Here is a 21,489-nt window from a genome sequence, read left to right on the forward strand (position 1 = left end):
CCATGCTGAAGCTGAATTCAAGTAAATACATATTACTAATAATTCTCTCTTGTTCTACTGCTTAATCCTGCCATTTTATAATCTTCCCAAACACCGGGTATCCACACTGTACAGAAGAGGCTTCCTTGCAAGTATCATGTCTTGATAATCAAGCCCAGCAACCTCCCCCTGCTGCACAATGGTGTTCTGCCTACTGAACCTGTGCCAATACGCTCAGGCTGTCCGACTGTTTATGCTCAAACCTGCCTCACACAATGCCGAGGGGAAAGGATTTAATTTGTTTCAAATAGCAAGCTATCCATGTTCTGCATACACTTTGGAAATTTTTTAGAAACAAACCAAACCCAAATGCAGGAAATCCATAAGAAGAATCCAAAGGATTCCAACATGTAAAAAAAGAGGTTTTGCTTTAAGAGTGTTGAAGTTTGAAAATGTAAAGTCTGCCCTTTGTGCAGAGAGTTAGCTTTGCCTGCCCTTGCCGACAAAACCATGTGCCTAACCATCCTGACGACAGCTGACCACAGAACAAACACTGTTTGACACAGACTTTTGAGATGTTTTTAATTTTTGGGTTTGCTCCAATGCAAAATAAAAAAATAACCTTTTGGACTTCTTTGCCAAACCCAGGATCATGTTGAGAGCCATTTTCAAGCAAGTAAGGCACTGTTCACATTAGGGACGCTTTGCTAATAGAACTAAACCAGCAAGTTTTCCTATCACGGGCTCATCTTGCCATGGCAAGCAAGGTTTATGCTGGTTCCCTAAACGAGTGAATGCTCTTCTCATTCTCTTCTCACCTTTGCTGACACAACAGATTTTATACGATGACTTTTGCTGGCTTAGCTATATTGATAAAAAATGAACAAAACAAAACCAGCACGTGCCCTTACTGGTGCAGCTAAGCTGACAAAAATTTGCAAGTGAATGACTGGCCTAGTAATTATGGCACTGGCTGAGAATGTGGGAGAACCAGGTTCAAATCCCTGCTCTGTCTGATCCAAAGTTGTTCTTTTTTGGGTTCCAGATAAGAACCACTTAAGCAGGACATGGGAATCTCATCATTAGCTTCTCCTATGCAGATACGCAGGGTCAGCGGCCTAACTACCACATTTCTGATGAGAACCAGTCCTGTTTCAGCTTAAGTTTTCACTGCAATAAAAAATGTGGCCTTCAATAAATCATCATGTTTTGGTAAGAGATAATTTAGCTGAAAAAGTGTTCCAACCAGCTCTAATCCTCATGCTAAAAATGAAGCTAGAGCTCCTACAAACACACCGAGTTCCTAGGCAATAAAGTTTTGAGAACAACACTGTTACCATTGCTACGTTTCAACATGCATGAGTGTAAGCCACGCATTGGAATTGCTTCATGAAGAACAGCAGCAATCTTAAAAAAGGGCCCATATTAAAAACCATTGATCAGGCAAATACAAAACATGGGTTATAATTACACTGCTGTTTTCAAGCAGAGGGAGCTATTGTACAGGAAGAGCAATGTAAACCACACAGAGACAGGGCTAAGCCAGTAACAGGAGCAGTGCTGTAAAACCCTGAGTGTTTGTTACCAGTAACTGTGAATCGCAATGCTATTGCCATGAGGAATGCAACAAAAGCCACAGGTGAAGACACAGACCGACCGAATTTCAAGTTTAACCCTTAATACATAGTCTCTATAATTTAACACAAAGGTGACTGCAATGGTGGATTGCACCGTGCTTTTCTTACCAAAACAAAAGGATCAATGTTTTTTGGAACCCCTGCCTTATGATTTACACGCAAACTCAAACACACCCTAAAGAACAACACTTGCTAAAACAAGGCAGCAAACACTGAATTCGCATTCACAACCTGCAAATGGTGAGTGCAACTGGACTGCATAGGTTGTTGCCTCATTTTTGAAAGAAAGCAGTGCTAGCAGCAGGCTGCAAAAGGCAAGTTCGCTCCCACAGTGCCCCGACGGACTTCAGGGCCATCACTATGTTAACAGACCAGCTAGAGCCATTCGAGGTTAAAAACCACTGCAACTGCACACCTCCCATAAGGCTCTTGATTCATTTTACTTGGCTTGCATTAAGCCAGAGAATACTGATTTTTAGGCACTAGCAGTCAGGACCAGATTTCAGTCTCTGCTTTAAAGTTAAAGGCTCATTTATTTGGATGGAGTTTATTGGCTGGGAAGAAACCACCTCCCCAAACCTAGAGCTAAGATGTCGCTGTAATGGTACTCGGCTAGAATACAGAAGTGACTCAACTTCAAGTTTAAGAAATTATTATCCTTCCACATGACTTTGCATTACAGAGCAAAGGTGTGCACAGGACAGCCCTGTGCAATTTGGTCATCTTAAAACGGGCATGAACTGGGCTTGGTACATTTAAAGAGGAACTTTTAACTTCAGTTTACTGAAGGATTCCTTTACACAAATGAATGATGAACAACAAGGAAAGGAATCGGGTAGCCAGGTAAGGCTACCAGGAGACAAAATCTCTGAACTCACAAGTACTGACACAAATTATTGGTTTTTTTTTTAAATAATCACATGTAAAAAAAAGTTTGCCACTTGTATAAATGATGGAAGTTGACCACTGCCATACACCCACACCAGCCCAGGACACTGGCCTCCAGGTAACCCTTTGAGGAACTAGTATGTTGTAGCTGTTGTCTTCTCCTTTGTGCTCGAGCCAGGCACAGAGTATATGAACTTGTTTAAAATAGTCACAATTTATTCATACTTAGCACACCATATATTTAACTATGTTGAACTGTAGGTTTTTCCCTTCCCCCCTACTGCTCCTCATCAAAATCCACAAATGTTTCCTGGAGTCCAGGTGTCAAATTTTTCTTCTTATTTTCAGAGCCTCATTTGTTCTGTATTCGTTTAGCAGTGCAAAGAGTCAAGCAGAGGCCACTGCCGTTGCTGCCTCTAGGATCCCTGGATTCGGAGCAGTATGAAGTCTCTTAAAAACCTGAGCTCTGCTAAAATGTTAAGAGTCCCAAGAGCACCAAGTTAACAGAGTCCTGCGTGCAATGCTGCTGGAGCGCGTAACTTTATCGTGGCTTCAAGTGAGAGATTCGAACTTGCCACGGGCACTAAAGATTCACACTCTGTTAGCTATCAGAGGTCCTTCGGAAGCAAATCTGGAAGTAGGACCAGTGCGGCTTACCTCTGTCCACCACGGTGGAAAACTAAAATTGTTAACAACCGACAGACTCCCCATCGCTACCAAACCCGTGAGGTTTCTGCAGCAGCCAAGAGAGGGCACTCCAGGCCAGCCCAGCTCCCGTCCCTCCGGTGCAGTAGCCCGTAGCTATAGCTCGATTGGATGTAAGCAGCTACCACGTTTTCTGGGGTTTTGTTTATGTTTTCCTTTTTTAAAGGCTCGTATGAAAATGTAAGACAAAGCTGCGGGTGACTGACATTTACTGCGCAAAGTCACTCTCACTTAGTTACAGGCTATATTAGTTTTGGCATCACTTAAGATCTAAATTCAGCGAGCTTGACTTCCTAGAATATTTTAGCTTTCTTCAAGCAACAAACTGGCTGCTGCCACAAAAACACTCCTTTGAAAACACACATCAAAAATAGCATGGCAAAGGATCCCAAAAGAAACAGTTTGAAACTTTTTTCCCTGTACCAATTTTGATTTATCCGAACAATTTTACAAGTGCCAATTTGTATACTGCAGGTTTTTGCGAGAGAGCCAAAACAAACACATGTTAGAGCTCAGAGGTCAGAGCAACCCAGCTTCATTACATTTTGCATGGGACCACTTCCAGGTCTAACATACATAGCCATATTTAAAACTCTTCAGTTTGCAACTGAGTAAGATACCAGACTTAAACACAACACTGTAGCATACTGTACAAGGAACACACACGCTTCAACAATTTAAAGGACCAAATGCATTTTACGTTCATATTACTATTACGTAGGACAATGGCAGAACTGCGCATGAATTCATTTACCTGTACGCTCAGCATTGCGAAGTTACTCAAAACACTCACCCCATTCCCTTTGCAGGGCCACCCTCCACGTACACACCAACAATGCCAACTGGATGCAGGACTCAAAAATTATAAACAGCCTGCAGCCTTTTCAAAGGTAATAGGTACTTGCCGACAGAAGAGAGGAATAGCCAGCTGTGAGTGAGGTCCGATTCCCTCGTTAAGGTGGCCTCAATTTAGGCTTGAGACTAAAGGTCCAAACCTCCTGTTCATTCACTCCAACATATTTACAGGAGCTGGCTGTAGGAACTGCCAGAGGTACTCTCAAGCCTGAAAAAACATCCCTGAGAAAGTGCTCAACTAGTTTTTGTTAGATCCAGTGCATGGGCAATCAGTCTGAAATTCAAAGCGTTTAAGACTTGCTTCTGCCTCTTCCATTTCTACTTGTATTAGATTGCAGTCAGCAGGACTACTTAGGAAGAAGACTACACAACACACAGCCTCTGGCTGTACCAAAGAAATAAACTACAGGCTGATGTGCTGAAGTAATACAAACTTAAATACGCAACTGCATTCAAGGAGGAACACTGAACCATTCTGTGATGTAAGGCAAAGCACCAGAAATAAAATGTAAGTATTTATTGATCTGCAGTGAGGGAATAAAGCAATGAATTTCAGAAGCTCCAGTATGCAGCCAGCATTAATCAAAACTTGCGTTGTGGGAAATGTCAGCAAAGAAACAGGAATTCACAAAGAAAAAAAAGAAACACAAACAAAACATGCGGAGCCACACCCAAAGGAGGAGAGAGAACAGCAAAATAAGAGTAGGTGGCACAATAGGTTTCCCACACTGGGCTTTCATCATCCGTGATCTGAAATCATATCAGTCTTCTACAGCAAGAATGAACACGGTGGCCAGCAATTACTCAAACCCGTGTAGGTCTGGCAGAGCTGGCAAGCACTGTGCAGTCAATGTTCATCTGCTGCAGAAGAGGGATATGCAGCCGATAGTTGGGACGAAAGTGCCTCCAGGGAATGATCAAAAGAAAAAGATCTTACACGCTACTGCTATTCTCAAATAAATAGATCAAAGATAGGCACTGACTATGGTAGTTTTGAAAGTGTCACTGTGCAGTGGACTCAGGTGCATGTCACTACCTTTTAATTTATCAAACTTCTCAATCAACCTAAGGTTTCATCCACCTTTCATATTTGCTCTCAACAGAGCTAAAGTCACAGGGACTACATTCATTAGACTCTCTTAATATCTTATACTTCCAGACTTTCCAGCTCCAGAAAAAACACACTGAATGCTGACTACAGGGAAAAGCCACAGAGATGATAAAAAAAACCCAAACCCTGAACTCATACAGAAATGGAGGAAAGTCACGGTGTGCTGAGATAAAGAAGGGATGATAGAGATGTGTGGGAATAAAGAAAAAATACCAACAAGCCAAGGGAAAAAATATAAATGGTATCACCTACACAACCTACACTCAGTGGTCTTAATGCACATTCTGGGTTTGATCAGCTTTCAGATTCAAATAATCCCTGAACTAAAAATCCACCAAGACAGCCCAGCGGGCACTTCCACCAGTTAGGTGTGCTGGCCTCACCACTGCGAGCAGTCTGTGTAAGTGCAGCATGAGTTTTCACACAAACCAGAGCTCTCCTCTGCATGAAGAGCTTGCATCATAAACAGCAAACACATGAATTACAGAAGATTTGCTACAGAAAAAGCTGCAAAAGAAGTGGGGAGACAGGCCAGGCCATTTTTTTGCAACAAGGATCTGCAAACAGTGGCTTGGCCCAAAGAGGGCTTGCAACAGAATGGATGGTGGAAGAGACAGAAGGGTAGGCAAAAAGGTTGCAGAGAATCCTAAGGCTACTGCAAAATGCAGTGAGAACAGTCAGAAAAACAGACAGAACATTACTCTTTGGATTGGGGAGCAGCATCTTCTAGAAAGGTGAGGTATTAATAAAACAGAATACCTCATAGCTTCCATAAGTTTTCAGAATTCATGCTTATCCATCAGTACCCACATATACCTCAAATCTCATTGGTTCAGAATGACAGATTTGGAGCTGTCTGGTTGAGCTTTTGCATGCCCATTGCCCCCCCATCTCCCCATGCTCACAGAAAGACTAGTGCAGCTTTTAGATAAGCAGCACTCGGGTACAGAGTTTCCTCTAGTCTCATCTACATTATCTTACCCTTGCTGAGATTTGCCAAGTGTTTAACAGAAAATCTAGCTACAGTTTTGTCTCTTTAAATTCTCGCCTTCTCTTGCAGGCAGAAGACATCTGTGGAATAATAATGAATTTCTTTGGTTTAGGGTTTTTTGTTTTTATTAAAAGCTATTCTTTCTAGCAGGAAATGAAAAAGAACAACCAGATTGTAGAATTTGGGGGAACAGCAAAAGCATTTCTAAAGGTTAATAATAATACTGCTTAGCATTTATTTCAAGGATATGCGACAAACCAAAGAAAAACAGATGTTCTCAGTAATGCTCCAGTTTCTCTGCAAACTCAGGTATTGTCCAGACCACCGGTTGTTGCAGCTCAAAAAGAGACAGGAGGGCTGCCCCTAGGATATGCCACTCTGCTCTGTACATGAGATTCCTTCCTAACTTCTCAGAAAGTCAGACTGATGACACCACCCACCTACCCCCCCCCAAACCCAAGCGTTAGGGCATAGCCAAGCCCTAACATGACTTCCTGAATCCAAGTTCTCCAGCTTCTCTACCTCAGCAAGCTATTCCTGTGTATGGCTGTGTCGCACGCTGAGATAACACAGTCTCTTTGATTTCTTATTAAAGTGGTTTCTGGTCTCCCAATACTTTTAGTACCGCTGCACTGAGGTTTTGGAAACCACTAATCATGAACACCCTAGAAACTTTACCAGGAACATGCTCAATTGCATTCACCAGCTCTTTATCCTGAAAAGTAGTTTTAAGTTGAACTCTGAGAGAATTTTTCAAAAAAGCTACATTGAATTCAATTCATGACAGATTATTAAGAATTATTTTACAAGTGAAACAGCTTAATATGATTTAAAGGATGCAGAACTTTCCCATAGGGGGAGGGAAGCAAATCCTCCGTGAGATGAGTACCAACACAGTTGGTACTGAGACTTACAGAACTTTGATGTTAATGAATGTGGATGGGTTATAGAGATGGCAGAAAAGCTGCCTTTATCAGTTTTCCCAGTACCAAGCTGATAGCCATTGTAAAACTGTTTTTTAATACAGCTGTGCAGCTTTTGCCAGTAAGCCACAGGTTTCCATCACATGATCAGGTGAAAATGTGCTTAACGAGGATGTGAATATGCTTCTTTGTTCATAACAAACTTATCACAAGACAGACAAGGCTCAAATTATCACAAGAGGGCAAACATTTAGCCAGCAACACGTCAAAGCATTCCAGCCCACATCTCACTGTTGAACAGTCCAAAAAAGAAAAAAATAAAAATCTAGTTGAATACCACCTTCTACAAATAAGAAGTCAGTTCTCTTTTTTTGTAACTCTACATCTGGAGCCTGTTTGTTTGGGGCATAAAGAAAAGAGGAAAGATATTTGGAGACACTTAAATTGCTTCACTTCCTGCCGTGAATGACTATGCAGTGATTTTGTTATAAAAAAGAAAACAATTGTTTCCCATGCTCCCTGGGAGAAGGACAAAACATAACCTGCCGAATGCGCAGCAAAGAAAGACTTCAACAGTAGGAAAAATCTGCTAATGATAATGAAGGTAAGTCCAGGAATAAGGCAGCTGTGGAGTCCCTATTGCTAGGCTACAGTAAGAACCTCTTAAGCACTGACCCAGGCCAATGAAGGCAGGCACACTTCATGCTGTTGCAGGTTTGGGTAACATGAAGCTCATACAGTGCCAATATGCCTGTTTCTGCATCCACGGATGGGTAGATGTTTGCACCAACATCGGCATGGACCACTTGGAGCAGGTGAGCCTGTAAGCTCTTACAGCCCGACAGGTCTATATAGGGTACTGTGCAAAAGCAGCTGGGCACTTGGGACTTATCCTTTAAGCACAGACGGAGAGAAACAGCATCTCATAGGCATGCCTAAGAGCTATGGAAAATGTCAACCCTCTCTATTCCAACCCTCACCCCCTCCAGTTTCAGGCACTTTAAAACAGCTGCTTTAAAATACTCTGACTTCAAAGGACAGTAAATTAAGCTTCACATAAAGTCCATTCAGCTTTTTCTTTAATTTGATAAAAGCTCATCAGACCATTCAAGTTACCTTCTGGTCAATACTGCCTCAAGAAATCTGCAATTCAGCTACCTGTGGTTTTTCCAATATTTCTGTAAAACATTACTGACAGAATCTGTTAGTCTGGACGCATCAGGTCTTTGGTAAACACTGTTTCAGAGCCACTCAAAGTAGCTTTTATACTGTTGTGATTTTTTTTTTTCCCTAGAAGTCTTCATCTTGCGTGATTTTTCTTTCCTCTTGCTCTAATACCCTGGGAACATTCTCATTTTTATACAGCATTTCTCCTCTATTTTAAGTTGTGACATACCATGCCCTCTTCTGTTTTAGTTTCTTTCTAAGAAAAAGGATTGATGTCAGTAACAATGGCTTAGCTCTTGACTTGCTGTCTAGGAGGTTTAGCTTCAGGCTAGACAAAGTTACTGTTAAGCTAGATACTTTCACGTCTATTGACAAAGAACAATAAATACACTCACCATAGCCCCTTGTATCACAGAAGATCCCAAAACACTCTACAAACAGTGTACTGGGTCCCTCATTCACCATCAAAACATACTTGCCGCTAACTGTGCCAGCAACACTACATAAAAGTTAGTTAAGAGGTGAAAAACAGAGCAACTTCTCCAAGTGAAATTACAAGGAAATTAAGGGAGGTAGAGTATATTACTTCACGGAGAAGTTGGCCAGAAGACTGAACAGCACACCTTTTTAATGGCCAAAAAGGGGGCAGGGTCTCTGTTTAAGATAGAATCACCAGCAACACAACGCTGCTCCTTGGGTCTCTGCTGAGAATGATGCATTATCAGCTGAAGAAAGCACATCACACACAGAGCCTATTGGCATGGCTGCTGCTGCCTCTCCTTCTACAGGCTTTTCTCTAAGCATTATCGAGAAAAAGCAACACCTAAAATCACAGAATCACAAGGGTTGGAAGGGACCTCGGGAGATCATCTAGTCCAACCCCCCTGCTAAAGCAGGCTCTCCTAGAGCATTCTACACAGGACTTCATCCACAGGACTGGTGCATGGGGTTTGACCTCCCCAGGTGCAGCACTCAACACTTGCCCTTGTTGAACTTCATCAGGTTCCTCTCCACCCAGCTCTCCAGTCTGTCCAGGTCCCGCTGAATGGCAGCGCAGCCTTCTGGTATATCAGCCACTCCTCCCAGGTTTGTGTCGCCAGCGAAACCAGTTTCCAATCCACCTCACTGTCCACTCATCCAACCCATACTTCCTGAGCTTCCCTATGAGGGTGTTATGGGAAACAGTGTCAAAAGCTTTGCTGAAGTCAAGGTAGACAACATCCACCGCTCTCCCCTCATCTACCCAGCCGGTCATGCCATCATAGAAGGCTATCAGATTGGTCAGGCATGATTTCCCCTTGGTGAATCCGTGCTGGGTACTCCTGATGATCTTTTTTTCATCCACTTGCTTGGAGAGGACACTCAGAATGAGTTGTTCCATCACCTTTCCAGGGACAGAGGTGAGACTAACCAGCCTGTAGTTCCCTGGGTCCTCCTTCTTGCCCTTTTTGAAGACTGGAGTGAAATTGGCTATCTTCCAGTCATCAGGCACCTCTCCTGTTCTCCATGACCTTTCATAGATGATGATAGCCTAAGAGCTTTGACAAGATCCCAACACAGTGGTGACAATAGAAAAATACACAGAAGATTTCATTTTAAGATCTCTTCAATGTTTCTTTTTTAAATAAGCCATCACACTGGGAGAAAAAAAGATCCAGTCAAACCGATCATTTCAAGAATACACAGGATCAACCTTCCCATCCACCTTACCTTCCCTCTTGCCAAGTATTGACCTTACTAGTGGAGCAGCAGTCTCAAAGATTTTAGATTTCCTACCACATAATTACAAATTAGGACATTCAGCAAATGGGAAAAAAGATATTTTTTTTTTATACATAGCCATCATGGAATGTTGAACAGTATCCTATATAAATGCAGTCCTGTGACAGCAAAGAGAGTAAATCTACTTTATTTCTCTAATAGTATCCCAGAGTTTTAGGAACATGGGTGCAGGATTTCCAATAGGACCTTAATAAAAAAAGAAGGCGGCTTTGTTTTAAGCATTTAAATCCCTAGAGACAGACAAAAGAAAACACAAGACAAAGTAGAAATACTATTGATTATGCGTAATTGGTATAATTAATTTGTAATTAGTTCATTAAAATACATAGGCATTGGAATTATGCTTGTACATTTCTGGGAATATCCTGCAAGTCACTTGGGATATGCTTATCATTTATTTGATAGATGAAACATTATTAGAAAGACAGCCCATTAAAAATTAATATACCAGAGTAATAATTTCTCCATCTCAGCATTCAGTTTTCTACATACTCAAATTCCTATTCTACCACAAAGATTTTTTTATTAATACTGTTTTTCAGAGTGTGACTTGGGAAGCATAACATTTTAGACAACCGAGGCACAATATCCTTTACACCAAGTACGTAGTCAGCTTTGAGAAAAAAAGAAGACTAATACTATAAATCACATACCATGAGAGTATTCAGCACCACATCTAATTCTATAATCAAAATTAAGATGGAAAGGTAAAAAGCCTTGTGCTTCAAAACAAAACACCAAACATTAATGGAAAGCAGTAGGAAGAAACTTCCGCAGCACTGTAAGCAGCCTGGTCTCTAATTGTTTAGCATTCTTCCACTTCTGCAGCGCATCTGGCATCGCTCACTGTCATAAACGAACACATCTGTATGAGCAGGATTTCAGGGGTTCTTAAATTCTGCAGATAACAGTCACCAGTCTCTCACAAGAAGCAATTGAACTGGGCTGGTATACACTGGTACTGCAGTAGCATTTCAAAGATGTTATCATACCTTGACTGGGGGTGGGGAGGAGGAGGGGGGGAAAGTAAGAGGGAATAATAGTGCATCACCATTTTTTTTTCCCCCTGTAATGTTACTTCACTATTCCTACTGATCTTTCTGAAATCCTACCAATATTTCTGAAGTGCCATTTCAACCAACCAGCTAAAGAAATATTTTGATCTTAAAAACCCAGAATATAGTCACATCACCTCCAAGTTGGGTACATAACAACAAAGTTTCCTTAAACTTCTGCAACAGATAGTCAGTCCTTATGTGTGCAATTATGAGCACCACGAATAGGCTTTCTCCTCAGAATTACCTCTTTAAAAGTATTTCCCTCCCCATCCTACCTCCATCAACACTAATGGAAGCCTAGAAATATTGGTCTCTCACTGATGCACTGATCCACAAAGTTAGGCCATATGAATAGCCACCTTCATTAAAAAATAACGTAAAAAAAAAAAATCATATGATTACTCAAGAAGAGTGAAATCAACAGTGGATATATAGTGCAAGTAGTGTCATTTGTCATTATAAAGCTTCAATATTTTATTGCAAAATAAGGAGTACGTGCCTAAAAATAAAATTTCTTTTTTTAAAGAAGGGCAAAATTGCAAAAAGAAATGTAGAAAACAGGGTTAGGTCTCCAGGTCCTTTAAACTACAATTAAACACTTCACTGTAATTTTGTGCTTCTCAGCAAATCTGCTTTAAGAATTCTGAACAGGCTTCCAGGAACCACATAGGTTTTTTCCCCGCCTCCAATCTAGCATGGACAATTATTTATTTTCTTTGCCCTGCACTCAAGAATGTGATGGATGTATTTACATAAACACACACAGAGTCAGATATCTTTATATAAAAATTAATCTGCAGATGATGAAAAGTGTAGAAGATCTAAGAGGCAAATCCCAAACAAAAGAGCATACTTTATACATAAATATCTTGAAATTATAAAGATCTGAGATTAAGTGGTTTACCACTCATTTAGAATTGATTAGAATGTATTTAAATTTAGCTGAAAGTACCACAACATTGCTCATGTATTTGCATCTGCGAATAAGTAAATAAAAAGCCTGTTATTAAAGCCTTCATTAATTCTGATTATATGAGAACTTAAAAGCAAATCTGTGTATTACTGCTCTGTAAAGACTCCTAGCAACTCTACAGTAAAGCTGGCACTGCAACACAACATGTGTCAGCGAAAATGACTAACAGGATCTATTTTCAGTAATCTTAAATCACACTGGTAAAATATAGAATTAATGGTTTTGCATAATACTTCAAATATTTTTTATTCTAATTCATTCCTAATTCATGCCTTATTGTATAAAAAAGTGAATTTTATTTCACTTGACATTCATGCACAACAGTTGAACACATTTTATTAAACCACAATGTTTAGGCAGTATTCAGATGTGATGTGTGTATTATTATCAAGAGTGATCTAGCTATTTTAGTTCCTTATAAATATGATGTCTAGAGGTTTAAAAATCTAACATATAATCTAGAAACATGAAGAACATTTCATTCTGACTACAGATTTTGAGAGTTTCTATACATTTAATTGAAGCCAATACTTTTCAAAGGATTCATTAATTCTACTAGAATTTTACTCCAATTAAAGACTTGTCTGTTGATTTCTAAGTTTTTTAACAATCAAGTGTAATCTACACCAAAATGTTTCTTCTTGGACAAATCAAGTTTTAAGCTATGAATGACTTCTGAAAGTCAACTTCCTACCTGTGCCCCCCACCCCAAAAATTCTACCTGTATCTCTGGCATACCAGTTTACTTGTTTAAGCAGAGAAGTGTTAACTGAAAAATTATTAATTAGGATCTTCAATCTCTATACTTAAAATAAATGTATTAAAGCAAATTTGTATTTACAGAAGCTTGACTTTGCAACACCAATTCACCTGTCAGCCCTGACATGCCCTTTTGAATGTGAAGGACGGTCCTGGTAAAGCTACCTCTGCAAACTCTACTTTTCACAACTCTATTCAAAGCCTGAGGGAAACTTCCCATGACTTGAGTGGAACCACAGGTTGCAGACCAGCACAGTTCTATACTCCATTTATAAATGCAAGATGATTTGGGGCAGAGAGGGGAGAAACAGCAAGACTCATTAAGTTTGGTACATAGGAAATGATGTTGCAATACCTAAGGAAAGTTTGCTTGCCATTCTCATAGTTGAAAAGCCATTCCAAGTTAAAACTAAATAAAACAAAACCCAACCTCCTCCCAACATTTAGCCATTTAGCCAGAGTTATGAGGTGGAGTTTGATTAAAGATTTTGCACTTTATCACATCCGATAATCAGACTGGGTTAGAGCAAGCTCTACACTACACTTTATAGAGTTGGCCTAAAAATAAATTACTTTTCCCTACATTTTAAGGCACCATACAAGACAAAGTATCAATGGGATTTTTAGTATTTAGTTATACAGAAAAGTATACCTGATAGTCTAAAATGCTGAATCCTAAACCATTTCTGTCTTTCTCCAGTTCAATAACCTTCACATCAGGAGACCATAAGGCTAATTCCCCTTCTTCCTCCTCAGGATTAGTGTCTTCCTCAGGTTTCACCTGAAAAATAAAAGTTTAGTCCAAATACTATTCTTTCAGTTCTTTACAAATACCATTCCTTCAATATTTTTATTATTAATGGCTCATACATGCCCTAAAATATGACCTTTTATGGAATTATAACTTCTTTAAACATTATGCATCCACTTTTCTCTGGCTTGCTGCCTTGGATACTCGCCTGGGACTATGCTTACATGTTTTGAGCATCAGAGCCCATCCTGGTATATAAATACCTATGTATTAGTCAAATTAGTTGTTATAATATGACTTACTAACCTGTTACATGTTGATGAACTTCAGCTGTCCCATTAGATGCATAAAGGAAAAATAAAAGATCTTAACATAGAAGATTTAACCATAGACAACTAATAGAAAGACCAGACGATCAGGCACATCTGACACTTGTGGTACTAAATATGCAAACAAAAAAATCTGTTTATTGTAACTATATAAATAGTATCTAATTAGAAAGAGAAGTTTCTTTCACAATCTTTGTGCTAAGGTATAAAATAAAGAGGTATAGTTACCCAATTTTGTTGGGTAAGGACAGCTTCATAAATATCTCTTCCAAAAATGCATCTTTTGTTGTCTAACTTAAAATGCGTGCTTTAACATTGCTGGTATTTTATCAATACAATCTTTACAAAATACCAATACATGATGTCCCAAGAAAAATGTTAAAGTCTTGTACCATTAACCTCACACTGATTTAACTTCATTTCTTTGGACAAATACGCCTATTACACAGAGCACTGCCATGAGGCAAAAGGAAGAAATTTTTCTTCCACATCCTTTCATGATACTTTTGACAAAAGAAAGCAAAAATATTGTGAGATTGCTCTAAGGAGAGGGCAACCTCTGTTCACTGAATATCACCTTATGGCAAAGATGTGCAACTGACAGGTTGCACGTGGAAAACGTTCAATAAATTGCAACATCAAAAAAACCACAGTGGAAGAAGTTCTACTGCAACAGAAAGGGCCTTTTACAAAAAGGTGAAATACCATACACCTTATTCTTCCATGAAACATCCATATTTCTTGTTTAACTCTCCACCTTAGAGGAAATTCAATCAGAAAATATCGGAAAAGATAAGAAGTCAAGGTGTAAATACTATTTATAAATAGGAACAACCATTACAAGTGTCAAGCTTTAGTTTGAGACTTTAAAGCTTCTGCAATGGAAAGAAACATTAAATTTCATTTTCTTCCAGTTCTATAAAAACCTACTCAAAACATAGAAGTAATCAGCTAATGGTGGCAAGGATGTGATTTAGTATAATTCAGAGCTCTCACTCACCTATTAAGTGTAAAAATGATGAATGGAATGTACATAGTCAGCATGCTAGCTCAGTGATTTACCTAGCTTGTATTTATAGTACAGTGAAGTTTCTCATGAGCAACCTGTATAAACTGTATTATAAGCACCAGTGTTGCAAACATGGACTGTCTTTCACTGAAACAACAGCTGTCCCTTATGAGCCCAAATTTCCTATATTTTAGGAAATTATATTTAAGACTGAAAAGTGGTCTGGATCAAAAACCAGAAACACTGTATTTAGAAAGCTAAATTACTTTCTCAGGAATATATGCACTTTTAAAAAAAGTTACTGTCTTTTTACACAACTGAATGACATGAGAAGTCTACCTTCTGTTCTGGAGGGGAAACTCCCACAGTGGGTTCATCCACGAGAGACTCACTGCCATCATCAAAAAGCCGACGACAACAAACCAATGTAAATGGGGGTGGCACTTCTTTTAGAAAAGTGATTGCTTCACGGCGTGATTTTCCATAGAGCTGAACTCCATTTACCTACAGAGAAGGGGAAAACACACATCCACACTAAGATATCAACCAGATTCTTTTATTAATTTTTTTGTGTACACGTCTTTACCCAGCTGAATGTGAAAGTCTAATTTTACCTAGGGATTCTGACAAAGCTTACATAGTTTTATTAACATATGCTTCTGAAGCATACATGCATTACTGTAAGACTTAAACTTCATCTGCAAGATCTTGTGACTACTGCTATATAGTGTCTTTGCTCTCTTCAGCTTCCTCTAACTTGTTTTCTGCTCGCTATTTTTCCTAGCCTAATTCTTGCCTATCATTATTATTTCATTCTCACCTGCTTCTTTGCTGAGGATATTTTTTGAGCATTAGGCTTATGTGTTTGAATTTAAAAAGAGAAAAATTTAATTTTTAAGAAAATACATATTTTGACCTCTAATAAAAAACTTCAAGTCAGAACTAGCACAACTTTGTCAGTTGTTTAAAAAGAACAAAATGGTTGAAACTAAAATAGATCCTACAGAAAACATGCAAGAATGTTCATATAGTAAAAAAGAAACCAATTACAGTAAGTAGTTAATCAGAAAACCCTGACAAGGGTCAAAGCTTACCATATGATAATCTTTAGATCCTGAGTGACAACTGAGGACCAAAAGGCCATTGTTAATGGATGTTTTAAACCACAGACTTAAAAAAAAGGAGAAAAAAAAAAAAAGCAGATAGACAGATAATAGTGCTGCTGTTAAAATGGGATACTGCAGTTGTACTCCCTCAGGAAAACAAAACTACTGCCATTCATCCTCTTCTATGTATTTTATAACCTGCAATTTCATGAAGGTACATCTATTTGCACCATAGCAATACCCTTAAATATGAGGAAAGCAGAAGGTCAGTAGGTGTCATAGATGTGAACATCATCTATGTTGACAAGCAGTGCAGCCTCAAAAGAGCAAAGATTTAACCCGATTAGTGCTATGGACTCAATCCCAACACCTGTTGTGTTTCAGGGATTTCTTTCAGGCTACCTCAAGTCTTCTGTCATGACCAAATGTCCAAAGTTGTTGGAGTACAACCACAGGTTTAGGAATCCAGTACATAACCTCTAAGTCCACTCCATGACACGAACAAAAGCACAGTAAGTGGGGATAATTGAATATTCTCTTCAATATTTCATACCCAAACTGCAATGCTAATGTAGATGAACCCATGTTTGATCCTAGAAAGTGTAGCACAAATATACATGCAACATACCTGTACACACCTCTGTACATGTGTACTTGAGGGAGAGCCTTGCCATGTACTTCCCAGATCTCCTTGTTCTTTAGAAGGACTCAATCTTGTGCGAGACTACACAGCAATGTCACTTTAGCCATCATTTTCTTCCTGATCACCTCTACTTTTTCCCACTTTTTCCTTTGTGCTTCTTACAGTGTAAATATAGCTTATACTGCTGGGAAACACAGAGTTCCTCTCACACTATAACCCAGCCAAGGAAAAAATTCAGAGTGGTGTAACTGGCCTCCAACATGGTAAGACAAACTGCAACTGTAAGAATTACAGCAACTGCTGAGCTATCAGGCTAATCCATTAGTTAATTATTTAAGCAGAAGTATCTACGCGTAAGGATTTTTTAATGCATTGAGAGCAGCAGTGTGATGGAAAGTTACCGGCACGTCTCAGCATATTGTGAATGACGGAGAAGAGCTACGACACACTCCAAAGCAGACTTGGGGACTCCCATTTCTCCTGCAGCTGACAGAAATCAGCTTCTAAATACACAAAGTGCCCAACACTCCATTCATTCAACACACCACTTTCAGTTGTGCCATCAAATAGGAGCGAGTGAAATTTTTTAACAAAACTAGAAGGACACAAGGAAGCAATTTACTCCTAAAGGGAACACAATGAAATTAGCTAAAATTAGGGGTGAAAAAAAAGAAAGAAAATACTATGCTTTCTATCATAATTCAAACACATCATTAAAAATAATCAACATCCAACCTCACTATATATTAAAAAAAATTCCTTGCTGATCACATTTTAATCCCAACTGTATCAGGCCCAGGTAGAGCTGCTTGTTTGGGGAATGGGGCTGTCACTTTTTCCACTGCAAACCCCTACTTAAGGGGATTTATAACTTGGCTGCAAAAACAGACTCTGGGCTAAACCTGGCACATATAGTTTTAGCCCTGAAGCACATTTTTATTTTGTTGGAGTTTTTTTCCCAGCTACAGACTACAAAAAAAATTTATGCTCACTGGATCTGGACATATCTGTGAACTTACTTTTAAGTACAGAGTAATAAGTAAAACTGTTAAATATATACAGTTAGAGTTTCCTAAGTTACTCTACAGCACTGCATTATTGCTTTTTGTACACAATTTTTTGTTTAGTGGCCAAGGAATTTAAACAACGCTTCCAGCATTCCATTAATACCTTCATTTAGGAATAAAGATTTCCTCCATTAGGCAATAACTGAAGAAAATGTTTTAGGTCTTAGTGATATCAGTATGAATTTTTGATGTTAAAGGGTGAACAACAAGTAAAAGCAAGAGAGCTGTACACCTAACAAATTAATCTTTCAGAAGGCCTAATTCTGTTCCCATTTATGTCAATTAAACGTTCTTTGCGTCCACCAAAAAAGGGCTCAAATTCAAAATATTCCACAAAGAGCAAGTATTCAATAGGAAATTAATGTCTTTTCACTTGGAGGCTGAGATACTGATATACATAAACACACACACGGTATTATTTTAATACTATCAAATAAATACTTTTCCTGAGCAAATAGGTCTGGTCTGATTCTGATAAATTCAAAGCTGCCCCATACATCTTCATAAATATTTAAATAAACTGATGTACTAGTTCATACACACAAATGTCTTTCAACACTCAACAAGCAAGTTCTAATGCGTAACAGGAACCACTATTCCTGAGACTGTTGTAAATTTTTTAGGAATGACAAATATTAAGAAAGATTATCCACCACAAAAGCTAATGCCCAATTGCTCAAAAGACTGTGCTGAACAACTACAGATACAAAGACATTCAACACAAATACTGTCTCTGCCCTTATAACTCTTGACACTCATGTTAAAATGTTTCAGAAAAAAAACCCATGAAGTCACTAAGAGGTTGCAAGAATTTCAACTTCTGTCCATAAAGGAAGAATGAAACAGTGAAGAAAATGAACGTGACTTCCAAAGCACTACTCTAACTGCTTCCACAATCAACTCTTGGGAATACTGCTACTGCATGCACAGCGGCCAAACTAGACTTTAATACAAGTATTTTTAAGAAGGCTAAGCAAACATGAAATGTGTCAGTTCTGAGGTTTTTCTGTGTGTGTTTTTTGTTTTTTACCTCCAGAAGTTCATCCTCCAGTTGCAGAAGACCAAGTGTTGCAGCTGGACCATCTGAAGCAATTGATGATATATAATGATGTCCATCAAATGTGTCAAGCTCAACTCCTAGTCTCAAAGCGTGGATGGGTAATAGCTGCCAAAAGACAAGTATGGCTGAGAATGTATATATATCTTTATCTACCACAATATAAACACATTTAGGATTCAGTAGCTCACGAAATTAAACTGAGCACACAGTAAGATGATTAAGTCTTCATACTGCCATCTTCTGCATTACAGCACAAGCGTCCATAATTTCTTTATACAAACTGTTTGCACAAATAACAAATCTGCCCTTTGGGGGAAAAGGCAATTTGAAGCGTATTCTTAAACAAGGTTACCATTTGGAAAAAAAAATGCAGAAAAAAGCATCACCTAAAGTCTCCCCTACACAAAAGGTGAGTTTTCAACAAAATTGAAAGAAATTCCATAATCACCATAAAAACTCATCACAAGATCAGCTGTCTTACTCTTTTAAGAGCTACACTACTTTGAGGTAGGAAAAATACCCATGAGTGTCCTCTGCAAATAGCTAATAATACTTGCATCCTTGTTTCTGCAAGGTGAAATCAACTGATTTTGTGTTAGCCTTTTCCCAGTGGGACTCCTTAATTTGGAATTTTTCTCTAGGGAGCCTCCAACCATTAATGTCTTAGGCCTGCTAATATTAGGAAGACTAGCATAAAACTGATACGCTATCTAGACAAGACAGAAGAAATCCTGGCAACTTGGGGAGAAGAGATGATCAGCAGTATCCGCTCCTTCAGTTTGGCCACTTTCTGGCTTTTTATTACTTAAGTTGAAACACGGACTGTCCTTCTGGTTCCCAATTTATTCTGGGTATTCAAGTACAAGTAGCAATCCATTGATCCTCAACATTCCCTCATACCCATATGTGATTATAAGCTTATGGCCTTTCTTCACTGAGACATCCCCACAAGTATACAAATGCATCACACCTCCACAAACCCCTTTGGCACATATTAACATACAGATCTTGAAAATCTCTCGAAAGTCTCAGAAGATCAAAATTAATTTCGGCTCTGACCATTCTGATTAAATGGACCTCCCTCTCCCTCAGCCAGTATCACTACGGCAAACTCCACTGCAGGTCAACAACATTGTTCAGTAGTTTCAGCCTCTGCTCCATTCTATAGTGGCTTTCAACAACTGAATTTCAATGCAGTTAATTACCCCCAAATTTGAGGCTTATATGCATGGTTTGGTTTTTTTTTTTCTTTTTCTTTGAGGATGTGTGTATGTGTTAAAAGGTTCATTTGCCCATGCTACAGAAAGGTACTGGACCAATCCAGAAGGTAAGCAGAGTATTGGCAGCCATTTTTTGGAAAAGTGAGATAGAGCCACACTAAAGACCAGGTTGGACGGGGCTCTGAGCAGCCTGATCTAGTTAGCGGTGTCCCTGCTCCTGCAGGGGGGTTGGACTAGATGACCTCTAGGGGTCCCTTCGAACCCAAAACATTCTATGGTTCTATAAATTTCTGAAACACACAAATCTGGAATTATGTCATGCTTAAATATACCATGAAGAAAACCATCATGTAAGTCATACCTTTGAGTAATTCTGGAGCTCCGAATCATCTGTAATGGGCATATCCACATTCACAACCTAAAAATTGCACATGATAACATTTTTCAATAGCAGGACAATAAAGACTTTACCAGAATGATGAATTCTGGCAAAAAAAAAAAAAAAAAGATGAGCAAAATAAACTGTAGTTAAACAAAGTCACGTTGTTGCAAAATAATCTTAAACAAGTGTTAGAAAAATCTTTCAGACACAGAACATTTACAACTAGGAATGTGGTGATTATGCACTATTAGCAGACTCCAATATTACCCCATTCCCAAAGCCCAAGTGCCAACTTTAGCCAAGTTCAGTAATCCTGTATAAGCACAAGACGCCATTATATTTGACACAAATACCCAAACTGACTTGCCAATCAGAATTTGAAAAGTACAGTAGCTTAAGTTATTACTTCAGGCTATAGTAGGGCCTTCTAACATCTAGACTAAACCACCATCTTCTGCAGCATGTTTCTAACATGGCTTGAAATACACGAGTTTAATTACCAAATTTGAATGCAAAGTGGATTATTTAAAACAGTGACAAGAAATCCCTTCAGTATATCTTAATTTTTTAATATCAATAAAATAACTATGGTCACCACCAGTTTTCTTGTAATGTTCTTCCTTAACATAATTTATTTATCTGTAACCTTAGATGGTTATTTTCTCCAATTTTAAATGTAGTAAGATGACATCTGCAGTGATCTATGGCCCAGGGTTGGAGTTTGAGACACTGAAGTTGAATATGTTTGGAAGGATTGCTACACTTGTTAAATTTAGAAAATATATAGCCTTGCAGAAGATCAGGTAACTTCAGGCTCCTTTGGGAATTTCTAGTTTAACAAAGTATCTACAAAAAAATACTAAGCCTCAGCTTTTTTTTTTTGCTTAATCTTAAATAGGGCTCCCAGCATCTTGTTTTCCAGTACCTAGGGTATTTTTCCTGACAGACAGAATCCATTGCATGTCCATTCAGTTGTAACTAAATGAATCTATGACTGATAACTCCTCAGCTTGACTGCTCACACTCAGGTACCTGGCAACAAATACTACACAGTCATACATCCCTGTACAGTCTTCCAGGGTCTTTTTCTGTTT

The 21,489-nt window shown here is 38.9% G+C and overlaps 1 protein-coding gene across 1 annotated transcript in view; it reads right to left on the reverse strand.

Annotated features, from left to right (window-relative positions):
* PATJ (PATJ crumbs cell polarity complex component) overlaps positions 1-21,489 on the reverse strand; it is a 153,681-nt gene that overhangs the window by 105,885 nt on the left and 26,307 nt on the right. Inside the window, exons 15-18 of the mRNA XM_009636168.2 lie at positions 20,375-20,431; positions 18,764-18,898; positions 15,236-15,421; positions 13,481-13,597 (exon numbers count right to left, since the gene is read on the reverse strand). Of these exons, the coding sequence (XP_009634463.1) occupies positions 13,481-13,597; positions 15,236-15,421; positions 18,764-18,898; positions 20,375-20,431 (495 nt within the window). The remainder of the gene's footprint in view (positions 1-13,480; positions 13,598-15,235; positions 15,422-18,763; positions 18,899-20,374; positions 20,432-21,489) is intronic.

The sequence above is a fragment of the Egretta garzetta genome, unplaced genomic scaffold (genome assembly GCF_000687185.1).
Source record: "Egretta garzetta isolate BGI_Z169 unplaced genomic scaffold, ASM68718v1 scaffold163, whole genome shotgun sequence".
Classification (NCBI taxonomy): Eukaryota; Metazoa; Chordata; class Aves; order Pelecaniformes; family Ardeidae; genus Egretta; species Egretta garzetta.